This window comes from Ictidomys tridecemlineatus, chromosome 9, assembly GCF_052094955.1.
Source record: "Ictidomys tridecemlineatus isolate mIctTri1 chromosome 9, mIctTri1.hap1, whole genome shotgun sequence".
Taxonomy (NCBI): domain Eukaryota; kingdom Metazoa; phylum Chordata; class Mammalia; order Rodentia; family Sciuridae; genus Ictidomys; species Ictidomys tridecemlineatus.
In genome coordinates this window covers 101,903,442-101,931,223 of record NC_135485.1, presented here as the reverse complement: position 1 = coordinate 101,931,223, position 27,782 = coordinate 101,903,442, and the positions used below count along the sequence as shown (strand labels likewise).

General features: G+C 34.7%; 1 protein-coding gene across 3 annotated transcripts in view; it reads right to left on the bottom strand.

Moving 5' to 3' along the window:
• Ppp3ca (protein phosphatase 3 catalytic subunit alpha) overlaps nt 1–27,782 on the bottom strand; it is a 305,087-nt gene that overhangs the window by 16,020 nt on the left and 261,285 nt on the right. For all 3 annotated transcript variants that reach the window (XM_078021875.1, XM_078021873.1, XM_078021874.1), the window contains exons 9-10: nt 23,062–23,187; nt 20,594–20,668 (exon numbers count right to left, since the gene is read on the bottom strand). In XM_078021875.1, coding sequence (XP_077878001.1) covers nt 20,594–20,668; nt 23,062–23,187 — 201 coding nt within the window. The remainder of the gene's footprint in view (nt 1–20,593; nt 20,669–23,061; nt 23,188–27,782) is intronic.

Here is a 27,782-nt window from a genome sequence, read left to right as displayed (position 1 = left end):
TTTGCTTTGTTTTTCCTTAAGAGGATTCATCTTTATGTCAAATTTGAAAATCTTTGCTTTGGGCCATGTGATTCTTGAGAAGTTCCCCAAATATAAAGGAGTAACTTTTGAGAATTCCAAAGGATCTGGAGTGAGGAAAGAGAGAGTATCTCAATTCAAAATAGCCAAGCTATGGAGCCAAACTTAACTGTCCTTCAACAGATGAGTGGATAAAGAAAATGTGGTATATATACACAATGGAATATTACTCAGCCTTAAAGAAGAATGAAATTGTGGCATTTGTTGCTCAGAGGATGGGACTGGAGAACATCAGGTTAAGTGAAATAAGCCAGTACCAGAAAACCAAAATCCAAATGTTTTCTCTGATATGTGGATACTAACACATAACAAGGATGGGTAGGGAGGTAAAGTATAGAAGTTCAGTGAATTAGACAAAGGGGAATGAAGGGAAAGGGGGAGATGGGAATAGGAAAGACAGTAGAATCAGACATAACTTCCCTATGCTCATATATGAATATATTATGCCAGTGTAAATCCACATCATGTACAACCACAAGAATGGGACCCTAATTGGAATGGGTTGTATTCCATGTATGTATAATATGTCAAAATACACTCTACTGTCATGTATACCTAAAACCCAAACAAAACAGAACAAAAAGATAGCTGAAAAAAATATCCTGAGAAGATAAGAGTAGGCTCTCATCCTTCTCTTTTATTCCCCTCTTCTGCCTGCAGTGCAACTTTTCTGCCAGGAAGAGTTGAGTCCCCAACACCTGTCACTCATTCCAGACTCCTGCTGGGAAAGCTACTTAGTAAACTGTTTTTTTTTTTTTTTTTTTTTTTTAAAGAAAATCTCCCTTGAGGTGATCAGACTGGGATGGCTCTGAACTTCCCATGTTCCTTGGAAGATGGTTTATAGTATTTACTGGTCATAAAACATTTGTTTTAGCACTTGATACTCCTTCATCTTCTGGCTGGTTCAAGAGCTCTTAGAGTAAGAAGTAGAAAGCTGAACTGGATTTAGCTGAGAGACAGAGGCACTATCTATGTTAAAAAGTTATGCATGAGTCTGTCCAGGTTAAGTTTTCCAACTTATTCCATTCTCTAAATTAAAAAGAAAATAAATCTATGTAGGCTATTGTTGTTAAAAGCATTTTCTTTTTTTAAACATGTTTTCTTAATATATGTTCTTTAATTCAACCATTTTGTATTTTTCTTAAGTTCTCAAAATATGTTTGGATTAAGAAACAGAAAAATACTTAAGACTTTATAATACAAAGTAGAAAAGGATAAAAAGTCCTTTGAATACCTTATATAGGACTTTATAGGAAGTGTTAATACAAGGAGATAGCCTTTCTTTCTACTGCCTCTAACAGATACACAATAAAACATTCTTTTCAAATAATATCATGATGTTCCTAATCTGGAAGAACAGTTGAATCACATAATTTGCTGAGACTGGAGTTTATAGATGAACACTGGTGTTATCTTTTGGTCTTTCAATCCATGAGAAGAAAAAATTTTCTGACCTTTCTTGAAGAAAAGATTTCTGCTATTCCTTTTGGCAGTTTTTATGAATGCAATTTGGAAACATTTTTATTCTTTAATAAGAGCCAAACAATTAATCCCCATGCTAACATTTATACAAGAAAGAAAACTTGCAACAACACGTTCAATTTTTAAATGGTTAGAGAAAAGGCCTCTGCTATTCTCTCCACTCCAAGAAAATGGAAACATAATGCCCCACTTTCTTTGCCTGGGTGGGTGAATTTCTGAAGGTGAAGCTGACATCTATCCATTCCACAGGTATGGAGGGGTATTCCCCAGAAGGTACGTAACAGCTAGGGAGTCGGCATTTCTCCAGCTTCCTTCCCTTAGACTTCAAAGAAACTCATATTTTTGTCCATTTCGTTCTCTCCTGTTGAAATAGTAGCATGACACCTATGCCTTACCTCCCAACATACCCAATAAATGGCACTTACTCTTGCCAGCTATTCTGCTGGCAACTGGGTGGAAAAAATTTAAATCCATGTGGGAGAAAGCAATTCTCCTACTCAGTCCCTGTGGCAATCAAGAACCATGGCTTTACTGGGTGCGTGGTGCACGCCTGTAATCCCAGTAGCTCTAGAGGCTGAGGATTGTGAGTTCAAAACCAGCCTCAGCAACAGCGAGGCACTAAGCAATTACTCAGTGAGACCCTGTCTCTAATAAAATACAAAATTGGGCTGGGGATATGGGTCAGTGGTTAGTGCCCCTGAGTTCAATCCCAGGCACCCTCCCCAAAAGAACCATGGCTTCTCATTCACTATGAGTTCACAGACTCATATCTACTAGTGGTGTGTGTAAGATTTCTACTTTAAAATTATGCTGAGAATTAAACAATATTTATTATCTATGGTTTGACATTAAGATTCTTTGAACAATAAATTTTGCCCTGGAGGTCATCTAAGAGGCTGAGTTCATTGTACCTGGATTTAATATAATGATCAATGATGAAGAAACTTGTAATGGATAACTTTAAGAAAAAAAAAGTGAGAAGGAAGTAATTTCCTTATGGTGATCTCCATATATATATTTAGTTATTCAGGTTGATGTTGTTTTCAGTCTAACATTGTGGTGTCACTATTTTTTTTTAGCTTAATATTTCCCACCCCTGCTGACCCAATCCACTTAGAGATTGTGATGCACCAAGCAAGGGAAGAAGAGATCTTGGCTATTTCAAAAACACTCTGTGGCCAGATTGTGAAATCAATCCAACAGACACAAGAAATGGAAAATGTGGGGGAAACTCCAAAAAGGGTGACTATATTTAGAAGTACAACCAGAAAAGCAGCAAGGAATGGTTAAAGTGTCTGGAAATAAGATTGCATATATTTAAGAGAAATGAGAAGGGAAAAACATAAATTTAAACAAATGAAAAGTATATGAGAAGAAGAATCTCACCAAGAATTTTCCAATGAGGGACTTACAGAAACCATAGAGCAATGGAAAGTAAGAATCTAAGTTGAAAAGAAGGTAAATGGAGAGAACTCTGCTTCCCAGCTCAGAGAGAGCTGATGCTCAGAAAAATGATCAAATAAATACTATATTTCAAGTGCAAAATGAGCATTCTGACAGAGTCATTATACTATTGCTTATATTGTCAGCTCAAATAGAGAGTATATAACAATATTAATATTTTATTATCTATCCATAGTTATATTTTCCCCCAAAATGGTGAATAATAAATTATAGAACTTTTCTTAATGAAAAAAAGCACTTTAAAATTTACCAATAACTCAGGTAAAATATTTTATTATCCATTTTATAAAATTAGACTATATTTACTCAAAAGGTCAAAAAATGTTAACATGGTCTATAAGAAGAGACATTAAGACAAGTCTCTTAATGTTTTATCCTGGGATCACCTTTAATATTTTCCAAATAATCCAAATCTAAATTAAACTCCTACTAAACACTTGCAACTTCACAAAAATATAAAATATGCAAATAAAATGTGTAGATTAATACATACTTGAATTTCAAGGAATAAATGTAATGGGATAGAATGGAGTTCAGATATAAATGTCCTGGTATACTTAGTATTGCTATTCCTAGTTTTGGTATTTTCCAGAGATCATGGCAAGTCCTCACAGCCCAAAATTGAATGGAAAGACCAAAAAGAAGAGCATGTTTTTTGGATTTTATAATCAACATGTAACTATAATGTCATATTATCATGTAAACATTCTTGGTACTGTTCTGATAAAGTTGTGGCAAGGTGCCACTGTAGCACAAATTAAAATTCAGTATATTAAGTACTGACAACACATAAAATATCTTTGAAAGAAAAACTGGGGTGACTTATTTTTTTCAGTGAAAAAAATATAATCTCTTATTTTCACTTGGAAGTTCAAATCAAAAGGCAGTATTTCATATGTTGAGAAAAGAATAATTGTAAGTAAAATTTCATTTTGTGTTTTCATTCATACAATTATCACTCTTTTTTTTTTTTTTTTTAAGTTTCTCCTTTCAACTTTTAAGTTCTGATCCTTTTATGCCTGGGGCCTGATACTACTCTTTTCAGAATCTAAGCAATCCTGCATAGTCAATTTTTCTCAACGTGGGGAAGGCTAATATACAGACCAAGGGAATCTTTAAAGATTTTCTTTAAAGTGTGTCCCTCCTGGCCTTAACGCTGCACCTTGCTGGCTTCTCCTGAAGGTTTAAAGGTTTCTGTGCCAAGTGGCCTCCTGAGTGAGTACTGCATCCCCACAGGGTGGGTTTCAGTCTCTGAAGGGAACAGGAAAGAAGACTGCAGACAGGAGGGACCAAGTGCTGTGGTGAGAGAGACTCACAACACGGGTATCTGCTACACATTACAGATGCTGGCTCTGTCACCCTGCTCACATTTACTACTGTGAGCTACTACTATGAATTCCTTAGTTTAAACTGAACTAAGAGTCTGAAGAAAATGCTATGTTGGATACAAATTCTTATCCAAGTCAATCATTCATTCATTCATCAAGTATTCATGGAATCCCATAACATACAGCGGGCATGGCTAGCAACAGAAATGTGAATAGGGCATGGACTCAGCTTTAGGAGATCAGGGGAAAGACAATAATAGACATTGACAAATGTTCCAGAGGAAGCAGCAGCAATGCGTTGGACCTGACAAGAAGTCAGCAGAAGATACTGAGTACAGCTCTTCTAAGCTCCACATTCCCTAACTTCATGTGGGGAGTTTGATAGCAGCCTGGGGGAGAATTTATATCATGGAAATCTGCAAATGCTATAAACCAGGCCATTTTCCCCTGGGAAGATGGGTTGTTAGACATTGAACAGTATGCCACAGGACGCAGGTGCACAAAAGAACTCTCACAGAAACAGTGACCGTCAAGAGATCTTGAAGGATCTTATTGAAGGATAAATAAACATCAAAAATACGGAGAATGAACATTCTCTAGAGAGAATTCTTAAACACATGGAGGCAGAAAAAAACCGTGTATGTTCAAACAATGGTTGAGAAGCCTGGTGTAAGCAAAGTTTAGGCACACAGGGTTAGTGTTTGATGAGAGGGAAATAGGAACTGGCCTGGGACTAACTTGTAAAGGCTTCAGCTGAGAACTACGGGCAAATAAAGAAATCGAGACACTGGCATATGCACAATGTGTGTACAATAAAATTTTGTCAGGCACCAAAACAGAAACAGTTGGATTGATGGATGGGTAGAGAGATAGATATACAAATAAGCAAATAGAGTCAAGTGTTAGTTGTAGAGAATAAATGGCGTACCTTGGCACTGACTGTAAAGTTCTTTCAACCTATCCATACTTATGCAACATTTTGCAATAAATGTGGAAATATTAAACTATAATTGGAAGAGACTTGGTTTTGAGGCAAGACACACACATACAGAGAGAGAGGAGAAAGAGAGAGAAGAGGGGGGATAGAGGGAGGAGAGGAGAAAAGAGAGGTCTCAATGTCCAGCCCTTCTTTCAGGTGATTGGGATAATGCACAAGCTTGCTGATAGAGGCAATGACAAAGTTTCTGCAGTCACCCTCTCACCACCCTCTTCTCCTGCTGAGAACCAAACTGGGAAGGTTTTGTTTTATAAATACAATACAATGGATTCTAACTAGTTTCAATACATCTTTACAACTGTAAGAAATGAAGCTGACCAGGTATATGAAAATTTATATTCAAATATCTTATGAAATAGAAATATCTTTTCTTATTACTAAAATATAAAATGTTGCTTTAAAAATTATCATTGCCATTTAATTATTTTCTTTTTCAAGAAAAGACTACAAAAACTTTTGCATTTCATTATTATATTGGCCTCAAATCTTTGGTTATTATGTAGGCTTCTTCTTAAAGTGTTTTTGTTGTTGGTATTGAGGATTGAGCCCAGGGGTACTGAATCACATCCTCAGCCCCTCTCCTCTTCATTTTTATTTTGAGAGAGGGTCTCACTAAGTTGCTTAGGGCCTCGATAAATTGCCTCAAATTTGTGATCTTTCTGCCTCAAACCTTTTGAGCTGCTGGGTTTACAGGTAGGCATTACTATGCTTGACTCTAATAATTTAAAATATTTTTAACGAATTCAATTATATCCATAGCATGTATATTTAAATAAAATGTTATATAAAACATGTGCTATGGTAATATTTCATACTTTTTCAGAGGAGAGAGAGATTTTGAAGTCTGCATTTGCTGGTAGACTTCAAATTTCTTTACATTTTTAATTCAAATTCTAAGAAAAAAATATATTTTTACCATTTACTGCTTTTCCAAATTCATTAAAAGTTAAAATTCATTTCAGTGGGAAACTATTATACTGGAAAGTAAAATTTTATCATGGATCATTATGAGTAAACCAAGTTTAGAACTATCTTCATATTTTATTCTTCAACAAATACAGCAAATACTGAATGTGAATAAAGAGTACTGATGGAATGAAGCACCAAGTGTTGAGATAAGAAATATGTTTTGTTATGTTACATTAAAGACAATTATGGGTTTGGTTTCTATCCAAAATTAATACCTCTAAAATATAAAGCAAAGGACACAACGTGACTTAAGATACATCTAAGAAACTTAAATAATAACTTCACTCCGCATCTTTCTATAGAAGATGATGAAAATTATAAATGCACAGGCTGTCCTTTTTGGGAAATTGTTCGTCCTACATTTGAGGTAAACCATGTGCTATATAATCCCTAAGTCTTAGCTCTCATGTCCTCTCATTCTTGACCTGGTTCAACAATAGCACACGTTGGGCTTCTATATTCAACAAAGGAATACTTTCCAGAAGTTATCTGGACATCCAGTTGTTTTTTCCCTTGGCTATGAGTTGTGACGTGTGCTTCACAACATTTTCCTACATCACCAGGCTCCTGAGTCATGAGTTTAGGGAGAGCACCATAAGCTCTGGGTAACTGAGTTGGCTCTCATAGAACAGCTTAAAAACTGTAGCCATTAGAATTTTTACTCAGGTAGTGCCAAAAGAATATTCTTTTACAAACATTCTACTCAGCCCCAATTTTAAATAGGCATAAAAATATCATATTGTAAACACTGTAACTTGAAAATGAAATAACTACACTGTTAATAATGATATATTTTAATTTTAGCAATGCATAGTCATCCATTTAAAGAAAAATTCATGAATGAGAACTTCAATGTTATTTACAAATCTCATATTATCCCTTTCTTCTTTGAAATTGTACTTCTACTTGTATTTCTCCAATTTAGTATACTACATATTTAAACTTTAAAATGTTTTTAGCACTATATGATTATTTTCTGTGAAAAATATGTTTAGAAATTTAAAGATGGTTTTAAAAATTTCCTGAGACAATAAAAGGATCTCAATGTTCAAAATTTTCTATGGAATAAATAGCTGAGTTATTATTTAGTTCCCAATTGAACTAGATGGCACAAATCTCTAAAACATGTTTACAAACTTTTAACAGGCAGAGCAATCATGTTTCATTGGAATGTATCTCTTAATGATAAAGATGAGGGGAAATTACAATGACTTAATTGAGGAGGCTTCCTAGATACTAAGTTTCTCCAACATCTCTGTTTAGTACTTTGAAGGTAGTTGCACCTCAAGGTAATGTTCACAGTGATTCTGTCCAGGGATACCTATGCCTTCCTCCTAAAATGGGAGAAGAAACAATGAGAAAAAGGTGATGGGAAAGGAAGCTGTGCTGAGGCCTCCAGCCTCTACCTCAGGCACATTTAAGAAGGACAATAGGAGATTGAATATGCCATGACGGAGCCCTTAAAGCTCTTCTTGAAATGTCCTGGGGTTATCCCAGAAGTACAAGTGTTCCAGCCCCCCAAACTGAAATTCTATTAAGAATTACATTACTCAGTTGCTAGAGGTGAAAGATGTCAAAAAATCTCTGACTAAACTTGGAAATCCTGAGCTACCATCTACGAAGAGTCAGTGCTGGTTAAATCTCATCCAAAGAGATTGTTCAGTATTGTCACAAGCAGCTGCCTCGGCACATGTGTAGGTACAGGAAAAACACCTTTAGGACAATAAAAATTTTAAAAAAAATTCATCATTTTTGAGGATCACTTCCTAAAATATTTAGAAGACTTTCTTGATTTGGATTCTAACTCTACTATTTATTCACCCATAGGTAATAAAATTGCAATAATGGCTGCTCACTTCAAGCCACTCCAAACCACACATATTGAATGTCTTCCATGTGTTTTTTCAATCAACTAAAATCTCAGGATGTCATAGAGCTCACAAGGGTGTGATATTTGGCATAAGGCTATTCTGTCTTATATTCCATTTTGAAAGCAGCAGAAGATTCTGTAGAATATATATTTTAAAAATAAGAATTCTCTTCTGTGTAATGGAATTCTTTTCTGTGTAATGAATTCTCTTCTGTGTAATCTGACCGAGATAGGTCAGATTTTTTTTTTTCCCCATCTTTCTGGTCATGAGCTATAATGAAATTCTTTAGATGGAAAGTTTTAAAAAATGTACAGACTACTCATGTGTCCAATCCTGTCATTATTTGAATAATTTCTACTTGGTTAAAAGCTACTTTCATTTACAAACTCTAGTTTGACATGCCTGCACTATTGTTCTCTGAGATGTTGTCCCTATTTGACTCTTTAGTAGAGTTGCAGATATTGACTATATATATATATATATATATATATATATATATATATATATATATATTCTGACTTGGTTGAAAATTAGACTCTACAATAGACTAGGAATCTTCTGTTGACTTTTCAAGAAGTAGTCACATTCAGCCTGTGCCTTACAAAGGACATTTCAGATTCTTTATATTTACAAAGGGAGAAGCTAATAGCAGAAAGTCACTGATTTTATAAAATGACAAAATAAAAACAGAACAAATAATAATTATCAAGTTAAAACTGTAGATTTATTTTCTAAGAGAGAAACAATCATAATGCCTGTCTAACCTATCAAGGACAGTTGTGGATATAGATGAGGCTGTAATAGGTTAAAAAGGTATTTATTGTAAACCTAATTGTCCTGGACAACTGTATGCAGACTAGAACTTAATTCTGAACTTGTGTAGATTTATAATTTACCCCATACAATGATATTTAAATGCCATCTCTGAAATTATACAAAAAGGGATGAATATACAGACATAGTAAAATAGTGTGCTTGTCTCAGGCTCTTTTCCCTTGATATTAAGCTAATCAGGCACCACAGGACTGTGCACTGATCCTATGCAGGGGTGAAGGAAAAAATGCAATTACTTCATCTGGAAGCAAAGAATGGCCCAGGCACTGACAAGTACTCAGCCTACCCTAAACAAAGTCATCTTCTGATGCTGTTTACAACCCAGGCAGGTTGTTTTACTAACACACATAAATTGCAATGAAGCTGTGTAGAAAGAGGAGAACTAGGGAAATGAGCAAGAGGTTCTGTTCAAAGATCAGTGCACAGGCATGCAGAGGCAACTTAAAGAGGCAGAAGAGACTTCAACATCACTTAAATATACAACTCTCTTTAAAGAAAGGGATGTGTCAGTCAAAAACCTGTCAGTTAGTCACTGAGGCAAACATTTGAAATGTGCAGGGACATTTGTCTAGGGAGGTACTGTCTAGAATCAATGGCCTTCAAGTCTTCTGGCCCTTCTATAAAGCGTCACACTGTACATAATTGAACTCATCACTTTTTTAAAAATTTTCAGTACCAGGGATTGAACTCAGGGGTACTTGACCACTGAGCTACATCCCCAGCCCAATTTTGCGTTTTATTTAGAGACAGAGTGTCACTGAGTTGCTAAGCGCCTCGCCTTTGCTGAGGCTAGCTTTGAACTTGGGATCCTCCTGTCTGAGCCTCCCAAGCCACTGGGATTATAAGTGTGCGCCACTGTGCCCAGCCTTCATCCACTTCTTTTAACATACCTAAGTACACTGGCATGTGAGATCCAGAAGAGCATATTGAAGAAAATCTGCCCTGCAGTTAAAAAAAACCTAGGTTTGAACCCCATCTCTCTCATTACTAGCTGAGCTATTTGTGGCAAATTACTAAGCTTCATTAAGGCTCACTCCCTTACCTGTAAAGTGAAGAATGTTTTACATATTTTATTTGAATTATATCATATAATCCTCAGAACAGAATCTATGAAGATGGTACTGACTCTTCATTTTACAAAGGGTAATTGTAAGGGACAGAAATGGCAAGTTATTCCCCCAGGGTCATCAGCTAGAAAAATGTGACCAGATCTAGAATTCAGTGAGGCAGCAGACCAAATGGTCTATTTCATGGGTGGCTGGAAGAATTAAATAAATGGTGTATTCTTATTCTCATCCTCCAGCAGACACCTGTGTCAGGTACTGTGCTACTTACTAAGGCACTTAAGCATTAGGCTTTAGTATATGGTAAGTACTCAAAAGGCTTGCTATTATTAAGAAGAAAAAAAATGCTTGTGAAGATATGAAAATTTCAGTTCTTCTAATAATTATGTTTCTCTCTGCAAATTAAATGATTGAGTATATGATCTCGGTGAATATCAAGCTGCCGTGAGTTATAGCCTGATTTGTGTTTTGTGCCAAGCATGGAGTCCAGATAATGGCAAATTACTAAGGGAGAATGTCAGCAGCCAGGATGCTGCTGACTGTGCCTTCAGAACCAAATGGACTACCCCAAAGAGATGCACTGGTGAAAAAGAATCAAGAATCAAGATTTCTATTTTTATAGAGTTCTGAGAAAAAAAATGGGAAAACAGTTTTATAACTTCTCATGAGCTAAGAATAAAGATGCAGAAATAAGATAGCTTTTTTTTTGAAGAGTGGAAATAGAATATCTCATAGAAAAATACTTTTAAAATTGAAGTTTCCTGAACATTGATTAAACTTTTCAGTGTAGCATTTAAATATGCCATCAAATCAAGCAATTACTCTGAAGAGAATGTTTTATAAGCCTAGAATCACAACTCTTTTGCAGTTGTCCAATTGGTATTGATTGGACAAAAAAAAATTGACATTTTTCATAAAAGTATAACTTTCAGGTTAAAACCTGGACGTTTAGTATGTTTACTATGATGAGAATGATGAACGTGCTGCCAGAAAAATGGGAAGTATGGATCTTTTTTGGGAACGGTACCAGTTTTCAGAAACTGACATTATCCACTAAAATTTCTCCTGGGAAGAATTCTATGTGCTCAATTATCTCACCTCTGCTTTTGAGAAGTGAAGTTGTCCTAAACCATAGAGAAATACATACAAACAAAGCCTTTACCTTCACTGAGAATAATACCTCTAGGTTTTGATGTCTTTCAAATAAATAATGCATTAAGGTTTATAAAACACATACTTATTTTCCTTATTATACAATCTGTTCTGTTATCTCAAATAAATATTATAAATAAATTTATGCTTAGATAATCAATAGCTCATATTTAGTGTGTTGGCTAATGCCATCATTAGTTGAAGAAAGGTTCTAATGCTAAGAAAGTCAATTGATTTTAAAAGTGTAAGATTATCATACATTACATTGTATATGTATATCATACCATGTATAGAAATACAGCATAAAACACAGAGAACTTTCAAAGCATTTTTTAAATGTGGGAATAATATTCTTACCCAGTGAATATAATATAATCAACTAACTGCAACAGGGGTATGGCTGTTTTCTAATACGGAGCTTATTCTGCAAAGTCTGAGCTTCCATGCAATGTGAAAATTATGCCAGGTAATTAAGAAACACATTTGTGCAAAGTCATGGCAGCATAATACATAGAGAAAGCAGTGCTTTGGATACCTACATTACTGAAACAAAATGACAGGCCAGATTTGGAACTGATTAAAATATGATGGCAGGTACATTGTTTGATAGTCAAGGCTGAAAACATCAGTAATTGTAAATGTGATGGGAATCATACATCTCTGCCATTCAAAGCCCATGCATTTTTTTTAGGTGTAAGTGTAATTAAAAAAAGTAGTCATCTCTCCTATTTACTTCCTACATGAAGCAATGAAATACCAGGCAACTGAAAAAAAATCAGCAATAAACTGGGAAGATAATTAACAAAAGACTTAAAAAAATGCTACCTTTTACAAAATATTAAATCTTTCTTTTTATATTTTCTTTTAACCCTTCCCCAGTTATATAATGAAAACTCAGTTTTTACAAAAAGGTGAGAAAATTTATATACATCCTTGTGTATAATTTTTTGGAAAAATCATATGATCTAAATTTCTCACATATTCATATATTTTAAAATGGAAAAATACATAAAAATATTTTTTCTTGAACTTATCAAGTAGATAAATACTAGAAAGATGTCCTCCATCTTCTTCTTTTAGGTATCAAATACTTTATTCTGATTTTACCATAATCACTCCCTAAATCTTCTAAATCTTCTGTATGTCTAGCATGTTTAAAATTGGTCTAATTCTTGTTCCACTAAACTCTTCACCAGATGAAGGCAGGGATACATGTGTTTTTATTCACTACTGAATACATAGAAAAAAAGATATTCTGTGAATATTTTTAAATAAATAAATGGAAAGAAAAATATAATATGTAAAATAAAAAATGTGATGTTAAAATTGAGGCATTCTGAATTGTATTTATTCATTTTATTGTTTCTGATTATTTCAATTATTTTGGGGCTTTCATAATAATACGATAAATTTTACTATTTGCCTGTTTTCAACAATCTGATGTCTGATAACCTCAGTCACTGTCTTTATATTTCCTTTTCTGGTCAGACTTATAGATCAGATTCATTTTTCTGTATTGGGTACACATTTTTAAGTAGCTTCCACCTTAGTTTTTGCATTTTCCTGATTCTTGTGCCTTCTCTCTGATCAGTCCTATTTTCTCCTTCACCCGCTTATCTTTTTTCCCCTCAATTTTTGGATATTTCCTACCACATTCACAATTTTGGAGGCCTATTCACCTTTAATAGATTCAGTTATGATTTAATTCCAAGGCTCTGTCACCCACCCAGATTTTTCCCCATTTCCAAGACTCCATTTCCAAATGCAGTCTGAGCACTTCCAGAGTTACATGTACGTCTATTCTACCCAAACTCATGTCCCTAAGAACTCATCTTTCTCCTGAAACTGATGAGTTTTTCCATAAATGCTATCCTAGGCACCTAGGTTTGAACCATCAAAATCAGCTCTCGTTTCCATTAACCTTTGTCTAAGTCCTGTGGATTTCATGCTGTGAAGTGATTAGAAAGTGCTTTTGAAAAGCTCCTTTTTAATTTCTTTTGCACCTCCTTCTTTGTTCAGTTCTAGGCACCTCCACTTGGAGATATTTTATTGAGTTCCTAAATTATACTCCTATTCATCCTTTGTTCAATGGAAATTGAACAAATCATTTGAACAAAGCATTTTTCTAGGCAGCATTTTCTCAAATACTGATTTTATTATGCTACTTGTCTCCTGAACAACCTTAGGTTAGACATCAATATGAACTGAATAAGGACCAGATCACCATTGCGCTGCTCAGGGGAGCTTTTTTTTAATTGTTATGTTGTGTTTATATCTCTATTTTAATTTCTACACTAAAATTTATCACATTCTGGGCTGGGGTGTAGGTCAGTGGTAAAGTGCTTATCTACCAGGTACACAGTTCTGGGATTGATCCCCAATTGTCAATTACCATTGGGATAATATCTTTTTTTTTTTTTTTCCAAGACCAGGAACCTGAAATACAGGATGCTAAAATGAGTTTCTCTAAGAAATCAGTAATTACAGCTACAAGAAGAGCTCTAAACTAATAGCTCTTTGTACTTCCAGATGCACAAAGCAGAGGGAAATTTCCAGAATGAAATTTTCACCTTTAATTCATTCACTCCACTTATATTTTTAAACTAACCAGTCACATTTAGATGTTGTCGATATTTGCCAAAGATAATCATTTGACTTTGGCAAGAATTCCTTTACTTTTAGCGTCCCAATGTATTTCTGCATGAGAGTTATTGATGCTAAGTGCCTTTTTAGTAGGTCAAACATTTGTCATGGCAGGCAAATAAATATAGTTTTTGTAGAAAATAATATGACCAAATCCCTACAGAGGCACTTATCATGGACCAATAAGATGCCATGTTAGTCCCACTAATTCTCAACACTGCACTTTAAAAAGTTCTATAAGACTTTTTAAAGCTAGACAGAACCAAATGATGAGACACTCTGGAATCTGTGATTTAGATATGAAGAATTACCTAATAACCTAAAGCAAGATAATTTTCTTGTATACAATTTAGATGGCTTTGCAAAAGGCTTACAAAAATCGGCTCCCATCCCATATTCAATAACTTCCCTGTGGTTAACATGAGGAAAAGACAAAAATGTGGACAAAGGATAAGAGCTCTACCATGTGGTTTTGCTCTTTAGTTGAAAGCAGAGACATAAATTCTAATTCAATATTGTCTTTCCAGTGCAGCCTGAATTATATTTGGCTTGCAATATATTGCTTTTATTTTTTTTTCTTTCCTTTCTTATTCTGCAGGATTTCAGTTTCACCTCTACTACTTTTCCTGGTTAGTGAGACTTATCATATATCAAAGTTTCAAACATAATTTATGTTTTAAAAATATGGTCTCAGAGTCTATGACTTTAAGGAACCTAAAAGAAAGTCCCAGATAAATACATATTCCTATCTCACCAAATCATCTCTAGGATTCTAAGGCTTACTACTAATTCAGGTTTCTTAACTATAATAATAAACAAGAAAAGAAAGCTTTTTGATGAAGATGGCTTCAATCCTGTCTTCTTTCCCCCTACTTTGGGATCTCTTCCTATTTCTTGGTTTAAAATGAATCTTCTTCATTAATGAGGATTAACTACCAAATGAGATTCATCTACTTGGGTTTCTTTCTTCTCTAAAATGTTCTAGTGAACAACAACTCTAAATTGAAACCAGACTGTCATTTTATCATCCAAAATCAGAAGTGGAAACAGGAAACAAAGACCCCAATACATATAAATTTGATCAGCAGAAGACATTCATTGGCATTAAACTGCTTCCATACTTTACAAGATAACAGAAGTTTTGTGTTTTATTTTCAACATAAAAAATATAAAACCAACCACAGGCCAATTTGAAACAGCAACTCTTCTCAAGATTGGCTATCAAATTCCTTCATTTGTAAGGCAGAAACTAATGAGAGAATCATGATGTGGTTTCAATACAGCAGAAAACTGTGTGAGCCAGAAGACTTTCTGTCTGCTCAGACATACCTAAATTTTTAACATGATGAAACACTTCACTTTGTAGACTAGGCTGAGGTTGAACAAGTAGAATAAACCTATTTCATTTGCACAGAGTTTCATGTGCAGGAATAGTGTGAAATCCATTTCTTTAAAAATGTTACATGATATTTTACAAAACTTTTAACAAAACAGACTAAAAAGTATATTATGTTTAATTACTAGTTTACTAGTTTATTTATTTTTTCCCATCCTGTTGGTTTTTTTGTAGTCTCAGGCATTGGAAAGATCAAGAGTCTGAGAACCAGGCAGATGTTAGTTTGAATTCCATCTGTTACTTTACCAGCTCTATGAACTTAGGCTTTAAATTTGCTGAGTCTCAATCACTTCAGATGTAAAATAGGGACAATAATAGTACTTATATAAAAAAGCTGCTTTGAAGATTATAGTTAATATGTTACCTAATAAATTATCTAAGACTTAAACAACTTATAATGATGCCCAACACGTAAGTGTTAAATTCTGTCATCTTTACATATCATCCCCATGAAATGCTAAAGGGAAGTTGACAGATGCTGAAGGGAATAAGGAGAATCCCTATTTGCTATAGCTCTACAGACAGTAAGAAGTCAACCTCATCAAATAAAAAAATGATGGACTGTAAAGGCATTATTACCTTGGACTTTTTAGTTGACATCAGATATGGGACAAATTTTGAGAAGGGCCTGATAGATGACTCACCAGGAGGTGGCCCCACTTAAAATGAACAGGAACTTAAGGAAGAGCATTAATTAAGTCCTTTGATGGCTGCTGACTCCTGGTTGCATCTATGCAGGCAATAGGAGGACCCTGGCAGGCAGACACAGAGGGCCAGCTCCCAGGGACAGGCTGCAGACTGCTTGTAGGAAGGGCAGGGTGGAAGAACTGGAACTTTATCCCAAGGTTGGAAATAATGCCACAAAAAGACAACTTCAAAACATGTGCTCAACAAATCGTATTTCCAAAGGGGGGAGTCAGATTTGTGGGGGGCTCAAGGTGTTCTTGGAGCACTCTGGAAGTAACTGATGGTTTTTATGTCATGTTGAATAAAGTGTTACGTCTCTTCCTCATTGCTCACATCAAAATGTGCAATGTACTAAGCTGAATATACTTCTAACTAAAAAAAATAGTTATTAGTTCCCCCTTTAATGGGCAAATTTATAAGACTTAAGCTAAAATATCAATGTCATTTAGAGGTCAAATCTTTGAAATAGGAGGGCAGCATCTGCTGGCCTTGACTTCAGCCCATTTCAGATTCTGGATCTGGAAATCCTTAACAGTTTAACTGGAGATGATCTTTAAACTGCCATCTATTTAAATGCTGGCAGACAAGACTGTACTAATGCTAGGAAATTCTGGATGTTCTTTATATGTTTTACGTATAATAGTTTCCAAATTTCATAGAGAGCCATCTTGGGTTTTATTATCACCTTATTTAGAGAGGATAAAACTATTCACAAAAGGCTAAAATAGAGCCTAAGATTTTTTCCCCATAGAACCAGCTTCTTCTTAATCAAAACCTATTTTTAGATGCATATAGAGCCTGTCCTTGTTAAACATAGTTTTTCTTCTTTACTTCCTTGAGGTTCTTTTTCTGGGAAACTTGAATCCAGTGTTTCTAATGGAAACCAGGATCTATAGTGCTAGTAGGTGCTGGAGTGTCCCATCAGCCAGAGGGACCCTCTCTTTTCAACTGCCTATCTCTTTCCTCCTGCCCAATATAACGTCTACACTAAAGACATAAAGCAAGAGATCAAGTAAATGTGTCTCTTTAGCCTGTTTACAGGAGACAAACCAACAAATTTTGAATAAGAGAATAAAAGACGGGGGAAAAAATTTCCATACTACTTGTGAAGCAAAATATATTATGTCCAAGAGACAGGATACCAAGGAAATGCCATCTACCTCCCCTAAAAAGTCTGTCTCCTTCTTCTCATCCGCAAACTGATAACAATTATATATAGAAAAGTAGAACTTTTAATGTATCTTAAACACTTCTAAGTATTCTGTTTTAATAATGCTTCAAAATTTTAAACATTAGTTGTATTCTATATGCCGACAAGGAAGATGACCTGTATTAAAGCAGAAGAAACTGTTCAGAAAAAGGAAGAACTGACTGATATTTAAGTTGACAGAAATGGACCAATGAAGAAAGCTGGAAAAAAGTAAAGAACACAGTTCTCATGTGTGCCAGTTGGCAAGACAGGGTTAGATCATCAGGACCATTTACCACCCTGCACTTGGATGGGGAAGAGTCATATTTCTCTGCAGGACTGACCTCAGACTTCAGGGTAGTGGAGTGTGCTCAGAAAGAAACAATTCTTTCAAGGGTCTTGAAAAAGGAAATGCACTCCCATAAGTGGAATTAACAGGCTTCAAGCCAGTTGCTGATGAGCACGGCACATTGATTGGAGGTAATTATTTGAAAGCAGAGGAAGTCAAAATATATCCTTACATGTAAGTGATTGAAGGGGTGTGTAAGGAGAGATGACTGGAAGTGAAGTAGACACAGAGTTAGTCTTGGTAATGTTTATCTGCAGGAATAACCTGTGCCATTAAAATGTGCAGGCACTTTTGGCCGCAGTACCCGACACATAATAGACACTCAGTACATATTTGCTGAGTGAATGGGTTCATAAATAATTACAAACATATGTATGCCTCCATAGTTCTATTCTACATTATTATTCTTATATTCTTATTTTTTACTCATACGTATTCTGTATACATAAATATTATATATTATATTCTTATATATTATATTATTATATAGTCTTATATTCTTATTCTACATATATATGTATTCTTATTCTACATTATTATTGCATATATTTATAAATATTGGCTATTGGCTAATGGACTTGATTAAAATAGAAATTTGTTAACAGGGAAGTATTCCTGTATTAATGGTTAATAATTTTGAGGATTTCAGTGTTCATACCACACCCCGAAGTGTAACAACTTGGCATGCTAAACACTTTGAACTGAGAGACATTCGGTTCAAAGCCTCAGAATCAAGGTCTTTCTGACCTTCTCCCATCCTGCTCTCTCTCATCCCTTTCTTCTCCCCTGAAGTATATAAAACAGAATTGCCCTTCCCCAAAGCAAGCCATAAAACCTAGCAAAGTTACTGTCTCCTTTATACTTTGAAGACCCTCATTCCACAGGGGTCTTGCCCTGTATGCAGGAGAAAGGAATCTAAAGGAAGTCAGGAACAATCTGAACAGGCCAACTCTGTTGGGCTTTTCCCCTCAGTCATTACCATTTGATCAAATCCTTTTGTCCAGTCACACTTTTATATGCTGCCCATGCCTCACTGGACCCCATAATAAAAACAGACATTATTTTTCCTTGTCTTTCTGGGTCTTTATTTCTGTTGTTTCCCATGCAACACAAAACTTTGCTTAAATAAATACGTTATGCTTTTCTTTTATGGACCTGACTTTTGTCATAGGATTGTCCATTGTGACCCTGATGATGGGTGAGCAGGGCTATCACACCTGTCCACCTTTACAAGGGTAAAAGGAATAGTGAGAAGCAGCTACTAGAAAATGTTGATGTTAGTGTACTTCCCTTAGGAAAGAAGTTTCTTCCATTGTGAATATATTATCTTTTAAGTGATAACACTATCCAAGAAAAAGTTAAAAAAAGAACAATCTGTATTTGGGGTAAAAATGGGAGTTCATAACCCACTTGAATCTAATGTATGAAATACGATATGTCAAGAGCTTTGTAATGTTTTGAACAACCAATAAAAAAAAGAACAAATAAAAAAATTTTTACAAAGATAACTATAGCAAACTTGGCTATATCATGAAGCATCTAGAATCTTGATGAAATGCAAAATGTCCATTGATTTTCTGCAAATTTCAAAACATATCAACAGATTTGCTTAAGTTCTCATGACTAAAACTTTATTCATTATCTCCATTTTCTCTTTCCTTCCCTATATTGCACATCCCCATACCCTTGAAATGTGGTATATGCTTCAAAAATAATATACAGGAACACATAATGAAGACAAGAGAAGTTACAGAAAGGAGGGTAAGCATAAGATGTTGGGAAAAAATTGAGAAATTTATATTTATTTATGTATATAAACTGTATATAACTGCATGACTTTTATTTATTTATTTATGCTCTATTTATATAACTGCATGGGTTTTATTTTATTTTTGCCTGAAGCTTTGGTATTTTGTATTTAAAGCTTTGACTGGCATCAAGATCAAGTAAATATTAAATCAGGCCACTCAGATACTAAATTTTAGAAAGGGCCTCATTCTCTTTTCATTTTACCCAAGTGCAGTTGTTAATGACATGTTAACGACTTAAATTCACCATAACATCTAGTTTCCCTCTGCCACCTTCACTTTATTTGTCTTAGTTTATAAACATTATCTGTTTACACATCCGTAACCAGACTGCAATCTCTTTAACAAATGGGTCTCGAAGGCTTCTTGGAACCTGAAGTGACCTATGCAGAGGAGGAACTTACTAAATGTCTGTGAAAATGAAATTCACTCTAGCACATGCCAACTCTACATTGTTGTTTATTTCCATTCATTTAGGTGTACTTTTGTAAGACCCAGAGAAATTTTTTTCCCTTCATTTTAACCTCACGGGATCTTTGTCTTTTGTAGAAAAAGTACTCTTTCAGGATAACTGAATACCAAATTTAAAAAAAAAAAATCACAACAACAGAAAACCTCTCATAGCTTATTCATACTTATTACTACAGATATAAAAAACTATTGGGGCTGACATAAGTACTAATAGATAAATGCCTTCTTTTATCTTAAACATCAAAATATTAATAACTGACAGGAACAACCCCACTAACGGACACATTCAAAAACCGCTCAATTGATGGTAATATGTGCCAGAGATAAAGGATGATATCTTTTTTAAGGATGTCAAAAAAACTCATTAGCAATTTGAGCTACAGAGATATGGTTCTTATCAGTACTGGGGATTAAACCCAGGGTTTACCAATAAGCTCCATCCCAGGTCCTTTTTCTTTTTTAATGTTTTACTTTGAGACAGAGTCTCATGACATTGTGAGAGGCTGACCTCAAACTCATGAGCCTCCTGTCTCCTGAGAAGCTAGGATTACAGATGTGCCAGCTGAAAGATGGTTTTTAAGGGAGTTTACTATTTAAACAATATCTTCAAAGCAATGGAGCAATTCTTTCATGGTTTTTGTTTCTTATGTTTTTTAAGAAAATAGAAAATAAAATTATGTTTTTCAATATCAATAGTATGTTGAGATTTAAACATAACCCAAATCTCAGAAATGTATGCTTAGGGTGAGCACTGAATTGCCAAGTTATTTACCTGGGAAATAGCATTAGTACAAAGACCCAGGACTCTTACCATCAAATCCATCTTCTTCCGACCCCAGTTCATCATCTGAGCAGATGTTGAGGACATTTACCAGCATCTCAGTCACTGGACAGGAAAGAAAATAAAATCCAGATTTTGTTATAACCTTAATTACTATTCTGATATTGTAAATCAACAAGTTTAGTACAGGAGATTCTCAGTGTACAGAATCACTTGCAAAGCAGTCTATATAAAATCCACATCATAAAAGACACAGACTTTCTGATTTTATGTAGACTCTATGTTTATCAAATTATTATCTCATCCCTATGAAATGTACTGCTAATATCTATCAGCTGAAGGTCAATAGAAAATGGATAAGTCAAGTATATGAATATGAATATCATATAAATCTGTGAAGATGCAAGTAGTTATTTTTTAATTTTTTATTTATTTGCAAAATGATTCTGCATGATCTAGATTAGACTACAAACTTGTGTTCAGTAGGGACTAAGTAAATTCAGATTTCATTTTTAATTTTTTTTTTACTCCTCCAGAGAGCCCAGCACAATGACAGGTATGTGGCCTTGTACTTAATAAAAATTTTAGATTGATGAATTAATACATTTGAAGTTGTTTTGAAAACATGAATCTTCAAGAAGAATGTTAGAAATTTTCCAAAAATGGCTTTAAAATAACTTAGTTATAGTTTAATCAGAAATTTAGTTAAGTATATTACAATAGGCTTACAAAAATAAAAGTATTATACACATACTCAGGAAATTAGTGCTGTATTATTCTTACACTAATGTAAATGGTATTACATTTAATATTTTTTGAAATTAGGTTGAGTTACTTTCTTTCTTTTCTATTTATTTATTTTATTGGGGATGAGCTCAGGGTGCTTTATCATTAAGCTACATCCTCAGACTATCTCCCCAACCCTGCTTTTTGAGACAGTGTCTTCCTAAATTGTCCAGCCTGATCTCCAATTTGTAATCTTCCTGCCTCAGTCTCTCTAGTCACTGGGATTACATGTGTGTGTGCCACCAGTCGGGCACAGTTGAGTTTTATCATACATATGAAGAGAAAGTTGCACACTAATTCTTTAAAAGGTACTTTTAAAAATAATATGAGGGCTGGGGCTTTGGCTCAGTAGTAGAGCTCTCATCTTGCAAGTGTGAGGCCCTGGGTTTGATCCTCAGCATCACATGTATAAAAAAAAATAAAATATGATATTTTAAAAAATGTTCTTGAAGATAAAGTAAAACCTCAGTGGAGCCAAAATTAATGCAGAGGTTCAGTTTCATAATAAAAAAATGAACTATCTTTACTAATATATTAGTGTGTTGTTTTATAATACATGGTCAAAGTTTGAATAATTCATGGAAGCCATTCAACTCAAGTGTGTTCAAGAGCATCCAATAGTTATCAGGATTCAAGCTGCTTTGTTTTCCGGAGGATCCAAGAGACAATTTTACCAGGTGCTGCAATTTGAGCAATGCAAGAAAGCATCCAATGTAGCACTGGCAGGACATTATGAAAATGTACTTGTGACTTATTTTGGTTTCCAAAGGGAAGAATTTTTCACTGACCACTCAAAATTTGGTTTGTGATATATATAAACTCAAATATTATGGGGCTTCAGAAAGATGTGTAGCTCTTCTCTAAAGCTCTCCACAGCACACCCTGTTTTTCTGAAACACGTGGAAACTCTTATCTTTATTACAAACCCACTTGTGTCCTTGTGAGGTACATGAGAAGATGCATTAGGAATGATCTGTCTGTCACTGAAAGGCCTCATGACTAAAGGTTCATGGGTTTTTTCTGAGGTTTAGGAATATATAAAAGTAAAACAAAAAAGAAAAGAAGGAAGGAATGAAGAAAGGAAGAAAGGGAGATAGGAAGGACAGGAGCCAGAGAGGAGAATAAAGGAGAGAGAAAAAGGGAGGAAAAAAAAAAGAAGGAAAAGCCAATTTCTGAAAAATTGGGTCAAGTTAATACACAAGGTTTCAAATGTAAATTTGTCTCCCTGTTCCTACCTTGTAACACACTAATGCTCAATATATTTTCAATGAATTACTCTTTTAATTGTTTTATGAGCTATTTTTCAAAATATGGTGGCCATTAAGGGCTACCAGTACCATGACCATTACTCACATTAGAAATGTAACAAAAGTACGCTGAAACCAGCTAAAGCTATATTTCTGCTATTTTTAAATTAGATTATTCTAATAAGACTTTATGAGTTCTCCTAATATTCTAATGAATTCTCCTGATGAATTCTTATAAATTCTCCTAATATATTCCTCATTTCCTGTTAACCCATTCATTGTATACTGTTAATATATACACAGTGACACACTTTTGAATCTCTTCTCTCATGGCCCAGCTTGTCATTTTACTGGTTAGACCAAAGGATTTCTCTTTCTGAATACTTCCTATTAAAACAGAACAAATCTCCTCTCCTCCCATTATATGCCATCTGGTTAAGGACCTCTCAAGATTGTACAACACACCTTTTTCCCCAACAAATGGCAGGGACCAAGTGAAAACATCCATGAAATTTGGAAGCCAGTATGGATGGGGAGAGCAGTTGAATTGCCTGATATTCATAACGTTGTTCTCATACTTCAATACTGCAGCTAAAAACAACAGAAAACAAACAGAAAGAAGCATGTTAGATTCACAGCACGTTTCTGCTTCTATACATGGTTTAGTTGATAACGAAAACTCAATTATTTGACTTAAGTTCCAAAACATCAAACCAAATTGCTTTATCAGTCCTGAGTGCTTAAACTACTTATGGACTTAAGGTGTACCCACTGTAATGTGTTTCTGCACAATATGTGAATAGTAAATATGAAGCAGCATCCTAATTGGGCAAATATTTATATAAAACAGTTAATCAAATGTCTGTTGAGAATTTTATCAGGCTGCTCTTGCAGCCAAGAACATTCCACTCTTATTTAATACCCGATGACAAGAATAAAGGTGGCATGGCTAAGTTAGTTAGAAATAATTTAATAATCTCCTCAAATATTTGAATTGAATTTCTGTTAAAAAAAAAGCAAACCTTTTGTTCTGTAGAACTCAAAATAGTTGTACAAAATAGTTTAGATTAGATTGCTTTTCTGACTTAATCAAATATTTGGATTGCATCCTACATAAAATGATATGCCGCTGACCCTATCCTTGACTTTTGAGAAAAGGCACAGAATGGATGACTTACAAAATCAGACCTGCATGTTTCACTCTGCTTCCAGAAACACTTGATTTATACCCCTATGTTGCATTTATCACTTGGCTTTAATCACAGGTATCCTGTGAACACATGTTCTTTCTCCCACTGTCTTTAAAGACAAGTACCACACAACAAGCTTTATAGCCTTTGTTTCCCACATATCACCTCACTCAGTGCCAGTGCTCAGAGGGTAGAGACAAATCTTGATATGTCCCTTACATTTTTTTTCAAGCAAACTATTCTAAATTTCCCTGAACTTCAACAAGAAGTGTGAGATCATTTCTTGGTACTTTTCATCACCCTGTTCATCTCTGATCTAGAGGCAGGCCAGACTGGCAATGCCTCTGTGTAATTGTGGCTTAGTGTGCACACAATCCTTCAGGTGGTCTGGATCTACATGGAGTATAGAAAAGATATATAGTTTTCTGTGAGTTGGTTATTATGTGTATCACACTGATGACAATGTTGATGTTTTCAGCAGTTTCCAATCGACTAAGCTCCTACTTACCCACAATAAGGGCTTTGCTTTGAATTAAATTCCTGGTGCATGGCAGTGGTTCCAGGGAACAAAAGAATCACAAACTTTGGGAATAAGACATTCGGCTACTACAGTCAACATCAATATAGAGGGAGTCATCCTCTTTTTCTTGTGGAACCTTGAATCCTGCATATATTTCTGGAATGAATTCTCTTTTACCTTATTCTATAATTTATATGCTATACGTCATTTGGCCTAGGAATACATTGATATATGGTATTAAAAACAAGCAAAATAAAAAAAATCATGGCAATGATTTTATTATATTGAAATCATCATATCAATACTTCTGATTTGGGGGATGAGAAAGGCAAAGTATTTGTAATGTCTGCCAAGTTCTACCTTCCCATGTAAAAGTTCTTTACTATTTTTGAATATTACACATTTACAGCAGGTATATATATCCTCTTATATTCAAAATAATCTTTCAAGGCTCTAAGTTGTATTTTCAAAGAGTAATTTCACATTTAGGTTTCCCCTGTTTTTATTAACATTAGGGTGGTGATGAACAGGAAGAAAAGAAAAGAAGTATAGTCATTCCTCTGTGTCCAGAGTTCTGCATCCATGGATTTAACCAGACTTGTATGAAAAATATTTGAAAAAAGGAAAAATGTGTCTACATCGCATATGTATGGACTTAAATTTTTCTTGTCATTAGTTCCTAAAAAATTCAGTATAAGAAATCTTTACACAGCACTTACATTATATTAAATATTATCAATGATATAGATGATTTAAAGTACAAAGGAGGATATATGCAAATATATGCCATTTTATATAAGGCACTTGAACATCTGTGGATTTGAGTATCCACAGAGGGTCCTAGAACCAGTCACTAGTGGGTAATGAGGCATGACTATATTATTATGAATACTGCCCTGCAGAACAGAGAAAGGCTTTATAGTGAACTGTCATTTAATCCTCGAGGTAAATCTGAAAAGCAGTGATGCCTGACTCTAATATTACGGATAAAGGAAGTGGTGTGGACAAATGAAACTTGCTCAAGATCATGCAACCAATACCTGGCAGATCTCACCCACACTCCAACTCCGCTTTTCCTGACACTACATCCAGTCCCCTTCCACCATTTCCTGCTGTTTTCCATAAATTATAAATGCATGAATTCTAGTTGGACCAGTTATTCTAATTTCATTTTGAATGTGGAATTTATAATTAAAGAGGTTTTAGCTTTTCCAGATTCCATGTTTGAGTGAAATGGGGTGCAAATTCAGAAATGAAGGTGGGGCTTGTCTTAAGAGATTAAACAGAAGTACTGTTTGGTAGCTGGTGAGATAAAAGTGATTATTCATTCTACATCGGCTCTACACAACTGAGTATCTACTGATAAAGTAAATACTATTATTACATTTTATTTTTGCTCATCAATAACAGAAAAAACATTTTTTAGCAGTAGCTACATTTACTGAGCATCTACTATATACAAAGTGCTGTGTTTGGCCCTTTACAAACATGATCACAAATCTTCACAATATTTCTCAAAACTGGTTATCATTTGCATTTTGAAAATAAGCAAAAACAGAGATCACATTATTTTTCCAAATTCACTGGAATTAGCAAAACTCAGTTTTGGCCTGAATCTAAAATTGCTGCTTTTTCTAGTATATATGTACCCACTCTAACAACATAAATCATTTAATGTCTATCAAGTTTTGAACACAGATTATTTCTCCTTTCCTGTTTAGTCTCTTTATAAAAGAGCACTGAACTGGAAGACCAGGAGTGTAGGTTACTAGATGGATTCTAATTACTTACCCAGTCACTTTTAAGGTCTCTAAGTTAGGTCTTAGTTCTCTCATATGAATATAAGGGATAATATTTTATTTTTATAATATTTCGAAATTTATATAATCTCTTTCCCATTTGAATGATACTAAAAAACTTCTAGAAGAAAAACCTCATCATTAACACAATGACAGATTAATATTCTCAGTAATTTTACATGTTATTAGTAGAACTTTTTCTTACTTTCCCTAAGTTTAAAAAAAGAAAAACTTTTTCTTAAAAATTCAAATACACCAAAATATATATATTTTTTCTTGGCAATATAATCTATTTATGCAAAAATACTCTTTGAATAACCTTACATTAATAAGTTATTCACTAATTTTTATATTTTTGTATAAATCACCAAAATACATGAAAAAAATTAAACCAAATTAGTTCCAGATATCTGCAGTCACGAAATTCACAGTTAACATTTCATGTTCCACCTCCTACATCCTCCGCCCCTGCCACCTGCCTCCGACTGTCATTGGGATTACAAAACCCAACTGGAGCCCTAATAGTGTACTTTTCTCTGAAGTACTTGAAAGATGTCCATCCCTAGTGCAATACAAATAATACAATTGGTTGTACTTTGAGAACTACTTGTGACCACCTCCTGAAACCTTCTTGGAGAAATAAAGAGAGAAAAAAAGAACAAAAGTCTACTAACAAGGAGCTCTTGTATGTTGCTGGCAACTTCACATGACCTCATGCTATTAACACTTGTATCAGAGGTCTGGAGAGAGACTGTGACATACATATGGGCCTTATGCTATTAAATGTAATTTAAAGCACACCAGACAGCAGCACAGAAACAAATACTTTTCTGTTGCACCTGCAGGTGTGAAGAACAGCTGGAAGAAAAATTGTTGTAATGGAACGAATACTAATTCCATGAATCTGGAGGCCTGACTGGTAGTTCTTTTCCTCATGTCTGAATCAACATCTGAAAATTATGCAATTACTTGACCCATTCAGGTACCTGTAGAACTCTGTCTTCAAAGCCATGCTTCTTTAGATTTAAAATCAGTAAACAGCCCATTCCTACTTGGGTGAATGGGGAAGGAACACTGCATCTGCCCTGTTTTGAATAACAACACTAGGGTTCTGTATTCAGTGAAGTTCAAGGAACAGAATGCATACCTTATTCCATTGCTCTATCTAATAAGCCATGCACTAAATTGCTAGACCACAACTAAATCTGGAAAAAAAAAGTGGGGGGGGCTCTTATTTGACAATATGAAAATTTCATGAGGCATAAAAACTTTTATTTCATAAGAACTTGGTAGCATGTATCAAATCTTTCCATAATCGTTACCACCCAGGGAAGCTGATGACAAAGCAATAAATGTCAAGAAAAGAAAGATCAAACTAAAGCATCAAAGTTAAAAGAAGTCATTAAAATATTGCTACTAAGAAGCACTGACTAGTTCACCAAAACTTTTGAAGTGGGTTACAAGAGGAACACATGAAAAACATCAAGGTTTCCACATTTCAATTAAACCCTGGTGAAGATTGAATGCTCCCACCACACACAGACCTTCCCAACACTGCTAATCTTGTTTTAAGATAGGGGACCGTAGAGGTCAAAAGACAGAGAAGACTTCAATGTCAGTCCTTCTTTCACATTTTGCTAACCTGTAATTGGCCATTCACTCTCATCTTCAAGAGAT